The 13,030-nt window shown below is 37.8% G+C and overlaps 1 protein-coding gene across 50 annotated transcripts in view; it reads left to right on the top strand.

The window, feature by feature from the left end:
* The window catches only part of TTN (titin), a 239,446-nt gene that overhangs the window by 18,677 nt on the left and 207,739 nt on the right, over positions 1-13,030 (top strand). For all 50 annotated transcript variants that reach the window (XM_038142803.1, XM_038142798.1, XM_038142790.1 and 47 more), the window contains 23 exons: positions 91-349; positions 864-924; positions 1,035-1,247; positions 1,942-2,084; positions 2,341-2,546; positions 2,664-2,894; positions 3,468-3,712; positions 4,439-4,662; positions 4,767-4,931; positions 5,057-5,225; positions 5,724-7,414; positions 7,509-7,790; positions 8,059-8,325; positions 8,491-8,763; positions 8,869-9,132; positions 9,233-9,493; positions 9,996-10,256; positions 10,724-10,987; positions 11,079-11,339; positions 11,491-11,751; positions 12,179-12,439; positions 12,526-12,667; positions 12,757-12,922. In XM_038142803.1, coding sequence (XP_037998731.1) covers positions 91-349; positions 864-924; positions 1,035-1,247; positions 1,942-2,084; positions 2,341-2,546; positions 2,664-2,894; positions 3,468-3,712; positions 4,439-4,662; positions 4,767-4,931; positions 5,057-5,225; positions 5,724-7,414; positions 7,509-7,790; positions 8,059-8,325; positions 8,491-8,763; positions 8,869-9,132; positions 9,233-9,493; positions 9,996-10,256; positions 10,724-10,987; positions 11,079-11,339; positions 11,491-11,751; positions 12,179-12,439; positions 12,526-12,667; positions 12,757-12,922 — 6,570 coding nt within the window. The remainder of the gene's footprint in view (positions 1-90; positions 350-863; positions 925-1,034; positions 1,248-1,941; positions 2,085-2,340; positions 2,547-2,663; positions 2,895-3,467; positions 3,713-4,438; positions 4,663-4,766; positions 4,932-5,056; positions 5,226-5,723; positions 7,415-7,508; positions 7,791-8,058; positions 8,326-8,490; positions 8,764-8,868; positions 9,133-9,232; positions 9,494-9,995; positions 10,257-10,723; positions 10,988-11,078; positions 11,340-11,490; positions 11,752-12,178; positions 12,440-12,525; positions 12,668-12,756; positions 12,923-13,030) is intronic.

Raw genomic sequence — 13,030 nt, 5'->3', positions numbered from 1 at the left:
ATTTTTCATTCAAATAGGTTTTAGATATTTGAGTATCTGTTTAGTATTGAAAAGGTATACTGACTGTGATACTTAATTTTTGTCACACAGGGCCTCAAAAATAAGACTGTGACTGAAGGTGAGTCTGTCACTCTGGAGTGCCAAATATCTGGTCATCCTCAGCCTACAGTGACATGGTACAGGGAAGACTACAAAATTGAGAGCTCAATGGACTTCCAGATCACTTTCAAAGCAGGACTTGCTCGCCTTGTGATTCGTGAAGCCTTTGCAGAGGACAGTGGAAGATTTACCTGCACTGCCACCAATAAGGCTGGGAGTGTCAGCACTTCCTGCCACTTACATGTAAAAGGTAAGTATATTTATCGAATCATAGAATTGTTAAAGTTGGAAAAGACCTTTGAGAGATTTCAGTCATTAGCCCAAAACTGCCAAGTCCACTGCTAAACCATATCCCTAGGTGCCACATCTACATGTCTTTTAAGTACCTCCAGGGTAGAGAAGGTATTTAAAAGTCAGCTCCACATGACTCATGGGCAACCTGTTCCAATGCTTGATAACCCTCAACAGCCTTTTTGGTGAAAGATTTCTTCATATTCAAACTAAACCTCCCTTGGTGCAACTCAAGGATAGTCCCTCTTGTCAGTCAAGGAAGTGAATAATTTTGTTAACTGTATGTTGCTCATAATGTATCTTGGACATTTGAAACATACAGCTTGAGTTGTGTTCTGGGGTTATTAGGCAAAAGGGTTGTCAGAATATGAGGAAAAGGCTAGTAACTACATATTCTTTTTATGTCAACTGAACTCATTGCTTAAGGCCTATTAAGGTATTTTAAAATCCACTTTATCAAATTTGCCTTTTAGTTACTGAAGAAACTGAGACTCGAGAAACCATTTCTGAAAAGGCTGTTACAGAAGAGAAACGGTAAAGTTATTTTTCTAGACTGCTCCTATTGCAGTCATTACGTTCTTGCATTCTGTTTTATGAGAGCTTCAGACATCAGCTCACTTACCTGCACTGAAATCTTATTTCAGCTATGTGGAGACAAAGGATATTGTAATGGAAGATGTCTCTGCTGCAGCAGAGGAAGTATCGGGAGAACCCATACCTCCTTTCTTCATAAGAAAACCCATGGTACATAAATTAATTGAAGGTGGGAGCATTATTTTTGAATGCCAAGTAGGGGGCAACCCAAAGCCACATGTCTACTGGAAAAAAGGCGGAGTTCCTCTCACGACTGGCTACAGGTACTTTGAATACAATGCCCAAAATCCATCTTAACATAATTTTTATGCATATTCAATTGGCTATGTCATCATTTGATTCCCCCAGTTATGCTGAGCCAAATAACATCCTGATTTCTGTGAAATAAATTATTTTTAACATAAAAGTTATAGGCTCATGTCTTAATGTCTGACTTTAAAAGGTCATAAGGTTTTAAAATATAAATATTCAAAAGACTATAAGATAAGATATACTCATTTGTTATAAACAAATCAAGAAGTTTTGTATTTGTTTTACTCTGTCTATGCAATGTTTGCATTCTCTCTTAGTCTTGTCGGTAGAAAGCAGCATACTTTCTAGCTGAGAAAAAATACTACATTTGTAGCATTCTTGAAATGATATGATGACCCACATTAGGACAAACTGTGTGTGCACAGAATATACCATTATATCGTATCTGATAACTAGACCTCTGATATTTCAGTACTGGTGTTTGGAAACCTATTTATTTAGTGACAACAAAAAGACCAGTACTCTACTTTCAGCATGGTTATTTTTCATATGCTACTCTGTATGCCCATTCATTCCATGAGAAATGCCTGTAAAAGTTTCTCTTTTTGTGCCTTGTACAAGTTAGGAGTGCGTCTAACTAAAAGCAAATTAACTAAAAATTCTGTCCATAATTATAGAGACCATATACTTTTATGTTTTCAATAGATACAAAGTGAGTTACAAAAAAGAAACCGGGGAATGCAAACTTGAAATTTCCATGACTTTTGCCGACGATGCCGGAGAATACACTATCGTTGTTCGTAATAATCTTGGAGAAGCTTCTGCAACGGTCTCCTTACTAGAAGAAGGTACATTTTAGATTAAGGAAATGGGAACAATATTTCTTAGAATTAATTTCCAAATGGAAAAAATATTTTAAATTGTGCTGCAAATTCTTTGCAGCTTAGTTTATTCAGTTCAAGAAACATAAAGGGAGATCTAGTGGCTCTGCTTCTGCAAGACAAAATATCTGACATCAGGCCCTTGAAGTTTGTACTTGTTTTCTCTATTCATTCCAGTGAAAACCAAAAAATTAATCAAAATTAATCTGTTCTCAATTCTTAGCTGATTACGAAGCCTACATAAAATCGCAACAAGAAATGATGTACCAAACTCAAATGACTGCATACGTACAGGAACCTAAAGTGGCTGAGGTAGCCCCACCCATTTCCTACGGCGACTTTGAAAAAGAATATGAGAAAGAACAAGCCCTAATTAGGAAGAAAATGGCAAAAGATACAGTGATGGTCAGAACTTTTGTAGAAGATGAGGTATGCCTATCCCTCCATACTAATTTTGGGTACTCACATTTTACCATACAAATAATTTATTTGCAAGGTCATTATTTGACACAGAAAACTAAACTAAGGTCTTGCTTTTCTATATAGGAATTCCATATTTCTTCTTTTGAAGAAAGACTTATCAAAGAAATTGAACTCAGAATTATTAAGACTACGTTACATGAACTTCTCGAAGAAGATGGAGAGGAGATGATGGTTGATATTTCTGAATCTGAAGCTGTAGAAGCAGGATTCGATTTAAGATTAAAGAACTACAGAACCTTTGAAGGGACAGGAGTTACCTTCCATTGCAAGACATCTGGATATCCATTGCCAAAGGTACCCCAAATCTGTATAACTTTTTTTTTGTACATCACTTGATGCTCTACTTGAAAGAAATCCCTTAACATCTCATTGTCAGACATCCTACATTCTGCATAGGAAACAGTGATTTTCAAAAGAAATTCAGTCTTCTGGTTTGATATCATACTGAATTTTCATTTTGTCTCATACTAGAATACAGTTAGGTTGGTCAGCCAGTTCACAGGTAGCCTGGATTTACCAACTAAGCTGGTCTTGATTTTGAGTATCCCTTAGGTAGCCTAGACCAGTAGGGAACACAGTAGCAGTCCAGTTGAGGTTACTTTTCATCAATATGGCTTTAGATCTGTTTCTAGCTCCAAAGCTTGTCTTTCAGGTTGCCATGCAAACATCTTACACTAATCTCACCTATTTCAAGTAAAAATGTTAATGTTTCACACATGTATGGTGGGCTGTGATGTTTTCCAGCTGAAAAACTGCAAATTGTAATATCTTGTATTTACTAGTCATTAGTGGATCTTTGCCTTTAGGCAGAGATCACATAGCCTTTGGGAGAGTTCACATAGCAGTCTTCTGTTTCTTTCCACGCAGGTGGCATGGTACAAGGATGGCAAACGTATAAGACATGGAGAGCGCTACCACATGGAACTTCAGCAAGATGGCAGTGCCACTCTGCGTTTACCTGTTGTTTTACCTGAAGATGAAGGAATTTATACTGTCTTTGCCAGTAATATGAAAGGAAATGCCATTTGCTCAGCAAAACTCTATGTTGAGCCAGTTGCACCTACAGCAACTCCAGGTTATATGCCAGGACCTGAAGTTATGAGAAGATACAGGTAGGTACACAATAATATTATTTTTGAGACTTCAATCTTCTGTGATAGTCCAAAAGCTCATTACAGAGCAGTTAAATAAGATTATTCTATTGGAGTTTGCGCACCTCTAGAAAAGTTCTAAATGCTTTTTTCGTGACTCAGATAGATTTATGTGCTTTTTGTCCGGTTTTCCCATTTAATAAGCAATGCAGTTGCCAGAGTACAATAATATGCATTTCCAGGCACACTACCAGATTTACAAGCTCTATAACCACATTTATTTGTTAAAGTACTCACATTTATGAAAAAATATTTTCTGCACTTGGAGTTTTAGTGTGGTGTGCAAGTATTTTTTCCTGCCCTTGAAATAGCTGTATTTCTATGACAGAAAAATTAAGCATTGCTATGACCTGTGCTCAGTCTCCATACACATACACATCCATGCACAAACGTACACAGGATTACACTATCCTGTTTTGATCTGTGCACTATCCAAAACCCAAAATTTCCAAATTTCCCAAAATTTGGACATAGTGTATCCTAACACTACTCACCTCTAAAACTCCCGTCAAAAACCTAAAGAAAATTGATTCCAAATAATTTTTTTTTCTCAATTTCTCACATAGGTAAATTGGCTAAACTCTTTAATACAAACTATGAGAAAGGCAAAGGTTGAAATATGTTTATCATATCAGTCCACTGATATATGATATTGTCATACACATCTGTCTTATCTCTTTCTTCCAGGTCTGTCTCTCCACGGTCTCCAAGCCGGTCTCCTGCCCGCAGTTCTCCTTCTCGTTCTCCTGCCCGGAGATTAGAAGAAACTGATGAAGGGCAACTAGAGAGACTATATAAGCCAGTTTTTGTGCTGAAACCAACATCATTTAAATGTTCACAGGGGCAGACAGCAAGATTTGACTTAAAAGTTGTTGGCAGACCTATGCCAGAGACATACTGGTTCCATAATGGTACATCAGCCTCATTTTCATAAAGAAATAATCTTTAAAATTTTTTTTATGCCTCAATGAGACTGTCTTGATTGCAACTGTTTTCTTTTCATCTGTATCTGCAGGCCAACAAGTGATTAATGACTACACCCATAAAATAGTGATTAAAGAAGATGGTACCCAGTCATTGATAATTGTTCCTGCAATGCCTGAAGACTCTGGAGAATGGGCTGTCATTGCTCAGAACAGGGCAGGCAAAGCTTCAGTCTCAATGACACTGACTGTAGAAGGTATCTTCTGTATTTTCTATTATATTCTGTATATCATGTTATTTTTAGCAGTCTGATGAGTGTTTCTTATTTAAAACCATGGCTTTTTCATTTCTTCTTGTGATAACTTACATTTTCTCTTTCAGCTAAGGAAGACCTAGTCAGACCACACTTTGTGGAAAGGTTGAGAAATGTCAGCGTGAAGGAGGGCTCTAGACTGGAGATGGCCGTGAAAGCTACTGGTAACCCTAATCCTGACATTGTATGGCTCAAGAACAGTGACATCATTGTGCCTCATAAATACCCCAAAATAAAGTAAGGATCTTTATTATATTTAAATCTATTCAAATTTAATTTTTTTAAATTTTATTTAAAATACTTTATAAAAGTTAAGCAGCAAATAACCACCATCCTGCAAAATGCTTCCTGCAGTTTCACTGAAGGGATTCACTAGGGGCTTTTGCATTGCAGCAAGGATTACAGGTATAAAATATCTTGTAGGATTCACTCAATATTTTTCCAGCCTGTGTTTTCATATAGTTTTTAAAAGCCATCATAGAGATTTACTGAATTTTTCTCTGTCCCTGATTTTGAAGACCTCTACAGGCAAAACTACCACAGAATTTAAGACTGGTTTTCATTATTCTTCTCTGTTTGATTCTTAGGCACTGCACTCCCAAAATTGAATAAATATAAACAAAATGTCTATTACCTCCAGAGATTTGCCTTTGGAGGCTTTGAACTAATTTGGAAAAAGGCAAAAATTAATGACAAAGAAGGGGAAAATAGATAATATTTTTTTTCATATTTCAGGATTGAGGGAACCAAAGGGGCAGCTGCCCTTAAAATTGAATCTACTGCTAGACAAGATGCTGCATGGTATACTGCTACTGCTATCAATAAAGCTGGACGGGATACTACCCGCTGCAAAGTAAATGTTGAAGTTGAACACACAGAACCTGAACCAGAAAGGAAATTAATAATTCCAAAAGGAACTTACAAAGCCAAGGAGATTGCAGCACCAGAGTTAGAACCTCTCCATCTGCGTTATGGTCAAGAGCAATGGGAGGAAGGAGATCTCTATGACAAAGAAAAGCAACAGAAACCATTTTTTAAGAAGAAGCTCACATCTTTAAGGCTCAAACAATTTGGACCAGCACACTTTGAATGCAGGCTTACACCAATTGGTGACCCAACCATGGTGGTGGAGTGGTTGCATGATGGCAAACCCTTGGAAGCAGCTAACAGACTCCGCATGATCAACGAGTTTGGGTACTGTAGCCTGGACTATGGGGTAGCCTATTCCAGAGACAGTGGAGTGATTACTTGCAGAGCAACTAACAAATATGGTACAGACCACACATCTGCTACTCTGATCGTGAAGGATGAGAAAAGTCTTGTGGAAGAATCCCAGTTGCCAGAAGGCAAAAGGGGGCTCCAGCGAATTGAAGAGTTAGAAAGAATGGCCCATGAGGGTGCTCTACCTGCTGTTGCACTGGACCAAAAGGAAAAACAAAAACCAGAAATCGTTTTGGTTCCTGAACCTGCAAGAGTCCTTGAAGGTGAAACAGCACGATTCCGCTGCCGTGTGACTGGCTATCCTATGCCCAAGGTCAACTGGTACCTCAATGGACAGCTTATACGTAAAAGTAAAAGGTTTAGACTCCGTTATGATGGAATCTACTACCTGGATATTGTGGACTGCAAATCATATGACACAGGAGAGGTGAGAGTCACTGCAGAGAATCCAGAAGGCTTTATCGAACATAAGGTGAAACTTGAGATCCAGCAGAGGGAAGACTTCAGATCTGTTCTTCGTCGGGCTCCTGAACCCAAACATGAGCCTGTCGTTACAGAACCTGGGAAACTTCTGTTTGAGGTACAGAAGGTAGACAAACCTGCAGAGGCAACAACCAAAGAAGTGGTGAAGCTAAAAAGGGCTGAAAGAATCACTCACGAAAAGCTTTCAGAGGAATCTGAAGAGCTGCGTAGTAAATTCAAGCGCAGGACAGAAGAGGGCTACTATGAAGCCATTACAGCTGTGGAACTCAAATCTCGCAAAAAAGATGAATCATATGAAGAAATGCTAAAAAAGACAAAAGAAGAACTTCTTCACTGGACCAAAGAGATCCCAGAGGAAGAGAAGAAAGCACTTCCTCCTGAAGGCAAAATCACCATTCCAACATTCAAACCAGAGAAGGTGGAGCTTAGTCCAAGCATGGAGGCTCCCAAGATACTTGAACGAATTCAAAGCCAGACTGTAGCCCAAGGAACAGACGTACACTTCCGTGTGAGAGTGGTAGGAAAACCTGATCCTGAATGCCAATGGTTCAAAAATGGTGTTCAGATTGAAAGGACTGATCGTGTGTACTGGTACTGGCCTGAAGATAATGTTTGTGAATTAGTTATCAGAGATGTGACTTCTGATGATTCTGCCAGCATCATGGTGAAAGCAGTCAATATAGCTGGTGAAACTTCTAGCCATGCTTTCCTGTTAGTACAAGGTAATTTCAATTCTTTCACTCATCCTACTGCTCATCATAGTGTGTTAAGTCTGTTTGGTCAGTGCACTGTTGATTGTTATATATTGTTTTGCAGCCAAGCAGTCAATCACCTTCACCCAGAAGTTACAAGATGTTGTTGCTAAAGCAAGAGACTCCATGGCAACATTTGAATGCGAAACATCAGAGCCCTTTGTCAAAGTGAAATGGTTTAAGGATGGAATTGAGATTCATTCTGGAGACAAGTACAGGATGCACTCAGATAGAAAGGCTCACTTTCTTTCCGTATTAACAATTGACATGTCTGATGCTGATGACTACAGCTGTGCACTGGTTGAAGATGAATCCGTAAAAACCACTGCAAAGCTTACTGTCGAAGGTAAGAAGCATACAACTCAGTACCATGCCATACTGTTAAAGTGAAATCAGCTTCAGAAAGAAACAAAACTATTTAAACAGACATCTCACACCCTTAGAGTTGCAGAGCTGCTTTCATACTTTTGGAATCCAGTATGAAAGTTTAGAGATGTATTTATGTAAAATGGTTACACTGTATATCTATATATTCTCTTAGGCTCATTTAATAACTTTTTTTCTTCAGGAGAATCTAATCAAGCTTATTTAAAAATGTAATTATTTGCCTTTAGGTGCTGCAGTTGAGTTTATTAAAGAACTTGAGGATGTTGAAGTGCCAGAATCCTTCTCAGCTGAACTTGAATGTGAGGTTTTCCCAGAAGATGCAGAGGGGAAATGGTATCACAGTGATGTTGAACTCACTTCTAGTCTTAAATATGTGATTGCATCCCGCCGTGGTCGCCAGACCCTCACTATTAAAGATATTAATAAAGAGGATCAAGGAGAATATAGTTATGTTGTTGACAGAAAAAAGACTCAATGCAAACTGAAGATGAAGCGTAAGCATTTCTTACATTTTCTATATTCTATCATTTTCTATTTTATAGCATGTATTATAGCTGTATCATTGTATCCCAGAATGCTTTAATGTTCAATATTAAAGCATTATATAAATATTATATCTGCCTCTTATAAGCATTAATTAACTTCATTTAATTCCACAGCTCGTCCCATGGCAATTCTTCAAGGACTTACTGATCAAAGAGTCTGTGAGGGAGATATCGTGCAACTTGAAGTCAAGGTCTCCCTTGAAAATGCAGAAGGTGTCTGGATGAAAGATGGCCAAGAAATCCAGTCAAGTGACCGTATTCATATTGTGCTGGATAAACAATCACATATGTTGCTCATAGAAGATGCCACAAAGGAAGATAGTGGAACTTACTCTTTTAGTGTTCCTGATCTCGAGCTGTCAACCACTGGACAGATCACAGTGTACAGTAAGTCACTATGATGATTTGGAAGGTGTGTTTGATTTTTGGCTCCTTTAGGATTACTTTTTAAAGACATAGTTTTTCTCACAATGAATATTTTTGTACTGGCAGGTGTGGAAATAGTGGTGCCTCTAGAAGATCTTCATGTAATTGAAGGAACAAAAGCCATCCTCGAATGCAAAGTTTCAGCACCTGATGTGTCCTCCTCAAAATGGTACCTAAATGATAATCAAATTAAGCCTGATGAACGTGTGCAAGCTGTATGTAAAGGCGCCAAACAGAGGCTAGTGCTCACCAGAACCCATGCATCAGATGCAGGACGCTATAAGCTAATGGTTGGCAAAGTGGAAACAAGCTGCAATGTCACAGTTGAAGGTTTGTGTTTCTTAAGAAGTATAGTTCTTTTTGAAATTATTTCTTTGAAAACAAAACTAGTGGAAGCAACTAATAAATTTATAATTTATTCTTTTTATAGAAATTGAGATTATTAGAGGTCTTCATGACATCACCTGCACTGAAACACAGAATGTGTCCTTTGAGGTCGAGCTCTCCCATTCAGGGATTGATGTAATTTGGCATTTCAAAGGCCAACCCATAAAGGCCGGTCCTAAATATAAAATTGAAGCACGTGGCAAAATATATAAATTGACAGTGGTGAAGATGATGAAAGATGATGAAGGAGAATATGTCTTTTATGCTGGAGAGAAGAAAACATCTGGGAAGCTTATAGTAGCAGGTTAGTAGGGTTAAAGTCCAAGGTTTTTATTTCACTGTGATTTAGAAAGTACCCAATGAACTAGTAGCAATAGTGCTGTTCCAGTGGGAGTTTAATTTATCCTTTTTCTATGTTCTCCTTGCCTTTCTCTTTATCTTTTGTGATTAGTATAATTTGAATTCTCAAATCTGCTGTGTTAATATACTTTGCTAGATCAGAAGCACAGTATGAGATGCTGTATTATACTTTTGATGTAATTACTGTAAAAAAGAGGTTTTGTCCTGTGTGTTCTCAATATACCTGTGCTGATGATAAAATAAAAGAGAATAACTGGCACAGAAATAAGAAACATATTTTTGTAATGTTCAGGTCATATTCTACTCCTGATTTTTTTCCAGAGCTCAGAATGACTATGGGCATGCTGCAAATTAGGGCCAAGAATTCCTGCATCTACTTTTCATTTCTGTATGGGGGAAAGCTGAACAGCAAGACAACAAAAGAACATGTTTTTTCTTCCCAACAGGCGGTGCCATTTCAAAGCCTCTCAGTGACCTGACTGTAGCCGAGTCCCAGACAGCTGTTTTTGAATGTGAGGTGGCAAATCCTGAATCAGAGGGCCAGTGGCTACAAAATGGTAGACCATTAGCTACGACAGATCAGTACCGTGCTGAATCTGATGGAGTAAAAAGAAGGCTTGTTATCCCTGCGACGAAACTGGAGGATATGGGGGAATACAGCTATGAAATAGCAAGCTCAAAGACATCTGCCAAACTGAAGGTCGAAGGTCAGTATTTTTTATAACTAACTGATGTCTTTGAGACTTATTCCAGCATCACTCACCATGTCTTGACTATGCCTTAAGACACTAGCAAAATAAAATAAATCAAAGAAAAAACCCCTAACAAACAAAACCCCAAGCCTATCCAATGACAACAACGACAAAAACTAAACAAGCAAATCCTCAAGCAATCAACCAACCAACCCCCCAATAAACCAACCAACCAACCCACCAACCAACAAAACAGACAAATAAAACCCCAAAAACTCCGGAAACCAAACATTTCTCATGCATACGACAAATAAAGCTTCCTTACTGTGTTCCAGCACACTACTTTGCTGGAAACTGTATAAATTATTATATAAATAAAATGAAGTACCATTATTCAGTTTTATTAAAATTCAATTTTAGGCTTTAATTTTGATCTATTTTGTCAAGTATTTTTTTTCTATTTTCTTCCTTTTTTTCCCTAGCTGTTAAGATAAAGAAAACACTAAAGAACTTGACTGTGACAGAATCACAGGAGGCAGTTTTCAGTGTAGAACTGACCCACCCTGATGTGAAAGGAGCTCTATGGATTAAAAATGGTGTTGAACTTGAATCAAGTGACAAATATGAAATTACAGTGAAAGGAACGGTTCATACACTGAGAATCAAACATTGTGTTGTCACTGATGAGTCTGTTTACAGCTTTAAACTTGGAAAAATAGGAGCAAATGCCAGACTTCATGTGGAAAGTAAGCCATTCTGGTTTGAATATTTGCTGTAATGTGTGTTTTGAAATTCATATCATACACAGTGCTGAATATTGCTAACTTTTTCCCCAAGCTGTCAAGATCATCAAAAAGCCAAAGGATGTGACCGCTTTGGAAAATGCTGTTGTCTCATTTGAACTGAGTGTTTCCCATGATACTGTACCAGTCCGGTGGTTCCATAAAAATATTGAGCTTAAACAAAGTGATAAATACAAGATGATCTCTCAAAGGAAAGTCCACAAGCTTATGCTTCATAACATATCTCCTGATGACGCTGGGGAATACACAGCTCTTGTTGGGCAAATTGAGTGCAAAGCAAAACTGTTTGTGGAAAGTAAGTATTGTAAGAAAGTAGTTATATGAATTGTTATACCAACACTGAGTAACTTGACCTGACACTTCGTAGCCTGTTACCCTTGGTTTTTTGCAGTCTTCCAAACATACTAACTTTTAGAAAATTTTGTCTTTTTTCCCCCTCCTTTTAGGCATACACATCACAAAGACCATGAAAAATATTGAGATCCCTGAGACCAAAACTGCCTCTTTTGAATGTGAAGTTTCTCATTTCAATGTGCCAGCTGTCTGGTTGAAAAATGGTGTGGAGATTGAAATGAGTGAAAAGTTCAAAATAGTTGTCCAAGGGAAACTCCATCAGCTCAATATAATGAACACAAGCAGTGAAGATTCTGCGGAATATACTTTTGTCTGTGGAAATGATAGAGTCAGCGCAACCCTGACTGTAAAACGTATGTAAAAATTAAATTAACCAGAATATTTTACAGTTACCAGTAAGAAGTTTGTGTTAACACATGGACTTAATGAAATTTTGGCAAAACCAGCAGACTGTAGTGTTTTTTAACACTAAATAGCCTCAATAGCATTCTTTAAAGAGATACAGAAGTGGAGAACTTGAAAGTCAGATCCTGTATTCTTCTCTGTAGGCCAATATGCCTAAATGCCAGGTCACCGTAGGAGTCCAAATTTGGATTCTTATGTCATTCAGTAGTTGTGGGACATTTAATTGTAATACTGATTCTGAACAGAAAATGTAATTTTTAATATTTCTGAAATCATCTTAAAGAAGTTGAAGCATCTCTAATCTGGTTAACATGCATTTAAAATACAGTAAAACAGAATGGAAAAAGCAAACCATGTCCATTTCTTTCCTTTTAGCCATCCTAATTACCTCCATGCTAAAAGACATCAATGCTGAAGAGAAAGATACAATAACCTTTGAAGTTACTGTTAATTATGAAGGCATCTCATATAAATGGTTAAAGAATGGAGTAGAAATAAAATCAACTGATAAATGCCAGATACGAACAAAGAAGCTTACACACTCCCTCTCCATAAGGAATGTGCATTTTGGTGATGCAGCAGAATATACTTTTGTTGCTGGAAAAGCAGCTTCATCAGCCACTCTATATGTGGAAGGTATTTGCTCTCTTGATTTGTATGTTTAGTGATTTCTTGGGCTTAAACAACATTACAGTACTCATTCTACTTTTTTTCTACCCTAGCTCGCCACATTGAGTTTAGGAAGCATATTAAAGACATCAAAGTGGTGGAGAAGAAGAGGGCTATTTTTGAATGTGAAGTTTCAGAACCTGATATTCAGGTCCAGTGGATGAAGGATGGGCAAGAACTCCAGATTGGTGATAGGTAAATTATTGCTTCTACACCATATTAATTTCTGGTGTGTGTTTTCCCCCAGGAAATATCTAGCTCACTTTCTTTTCCAATGTGCTTAGGATGAAAATTCAGAGAGAGAAATATGTCCATCGTCTCATCATTGCTCCCACAAAGATGTCTGATGCTGGTCAGTACACTGTAGTAGCAGGTGGAAACACATCCAGTGCCAATTTGATTGTGGAAGGTCGTGACATTCGTATCAAAACTGCCCAGAAAGATATTCAGGTAAAGCCTATACAGATGAATAAATATTTCATAGCTTTGACACTCAGAGAATAATGCAAGGGACAAGCAACAATATCTAACCAGAAAGAGTCATAGCACAAAAATCTG

This window comes from Motacilla alba, chromosome 7 (genome assembly GCF_015832195.1).
Source record: "Motacilla alba alba isolate MOTALB_02 chromosome 7, Motacilla_alba_V1.0_pri, whole genome shotgun sequence".
In the NCBI taxonomy this organism is placed as follows: Eukaryota; Metazoa; Chordata; class Aves; order Passeriformes; family Motacillidae; genus Motacilla; species Motacilla alba.
The sequence above is the reverse complement of the archived record's forward strand: the minus strand, read 5'-3'. Positions and strand labels throughout refer to the sequence as shown.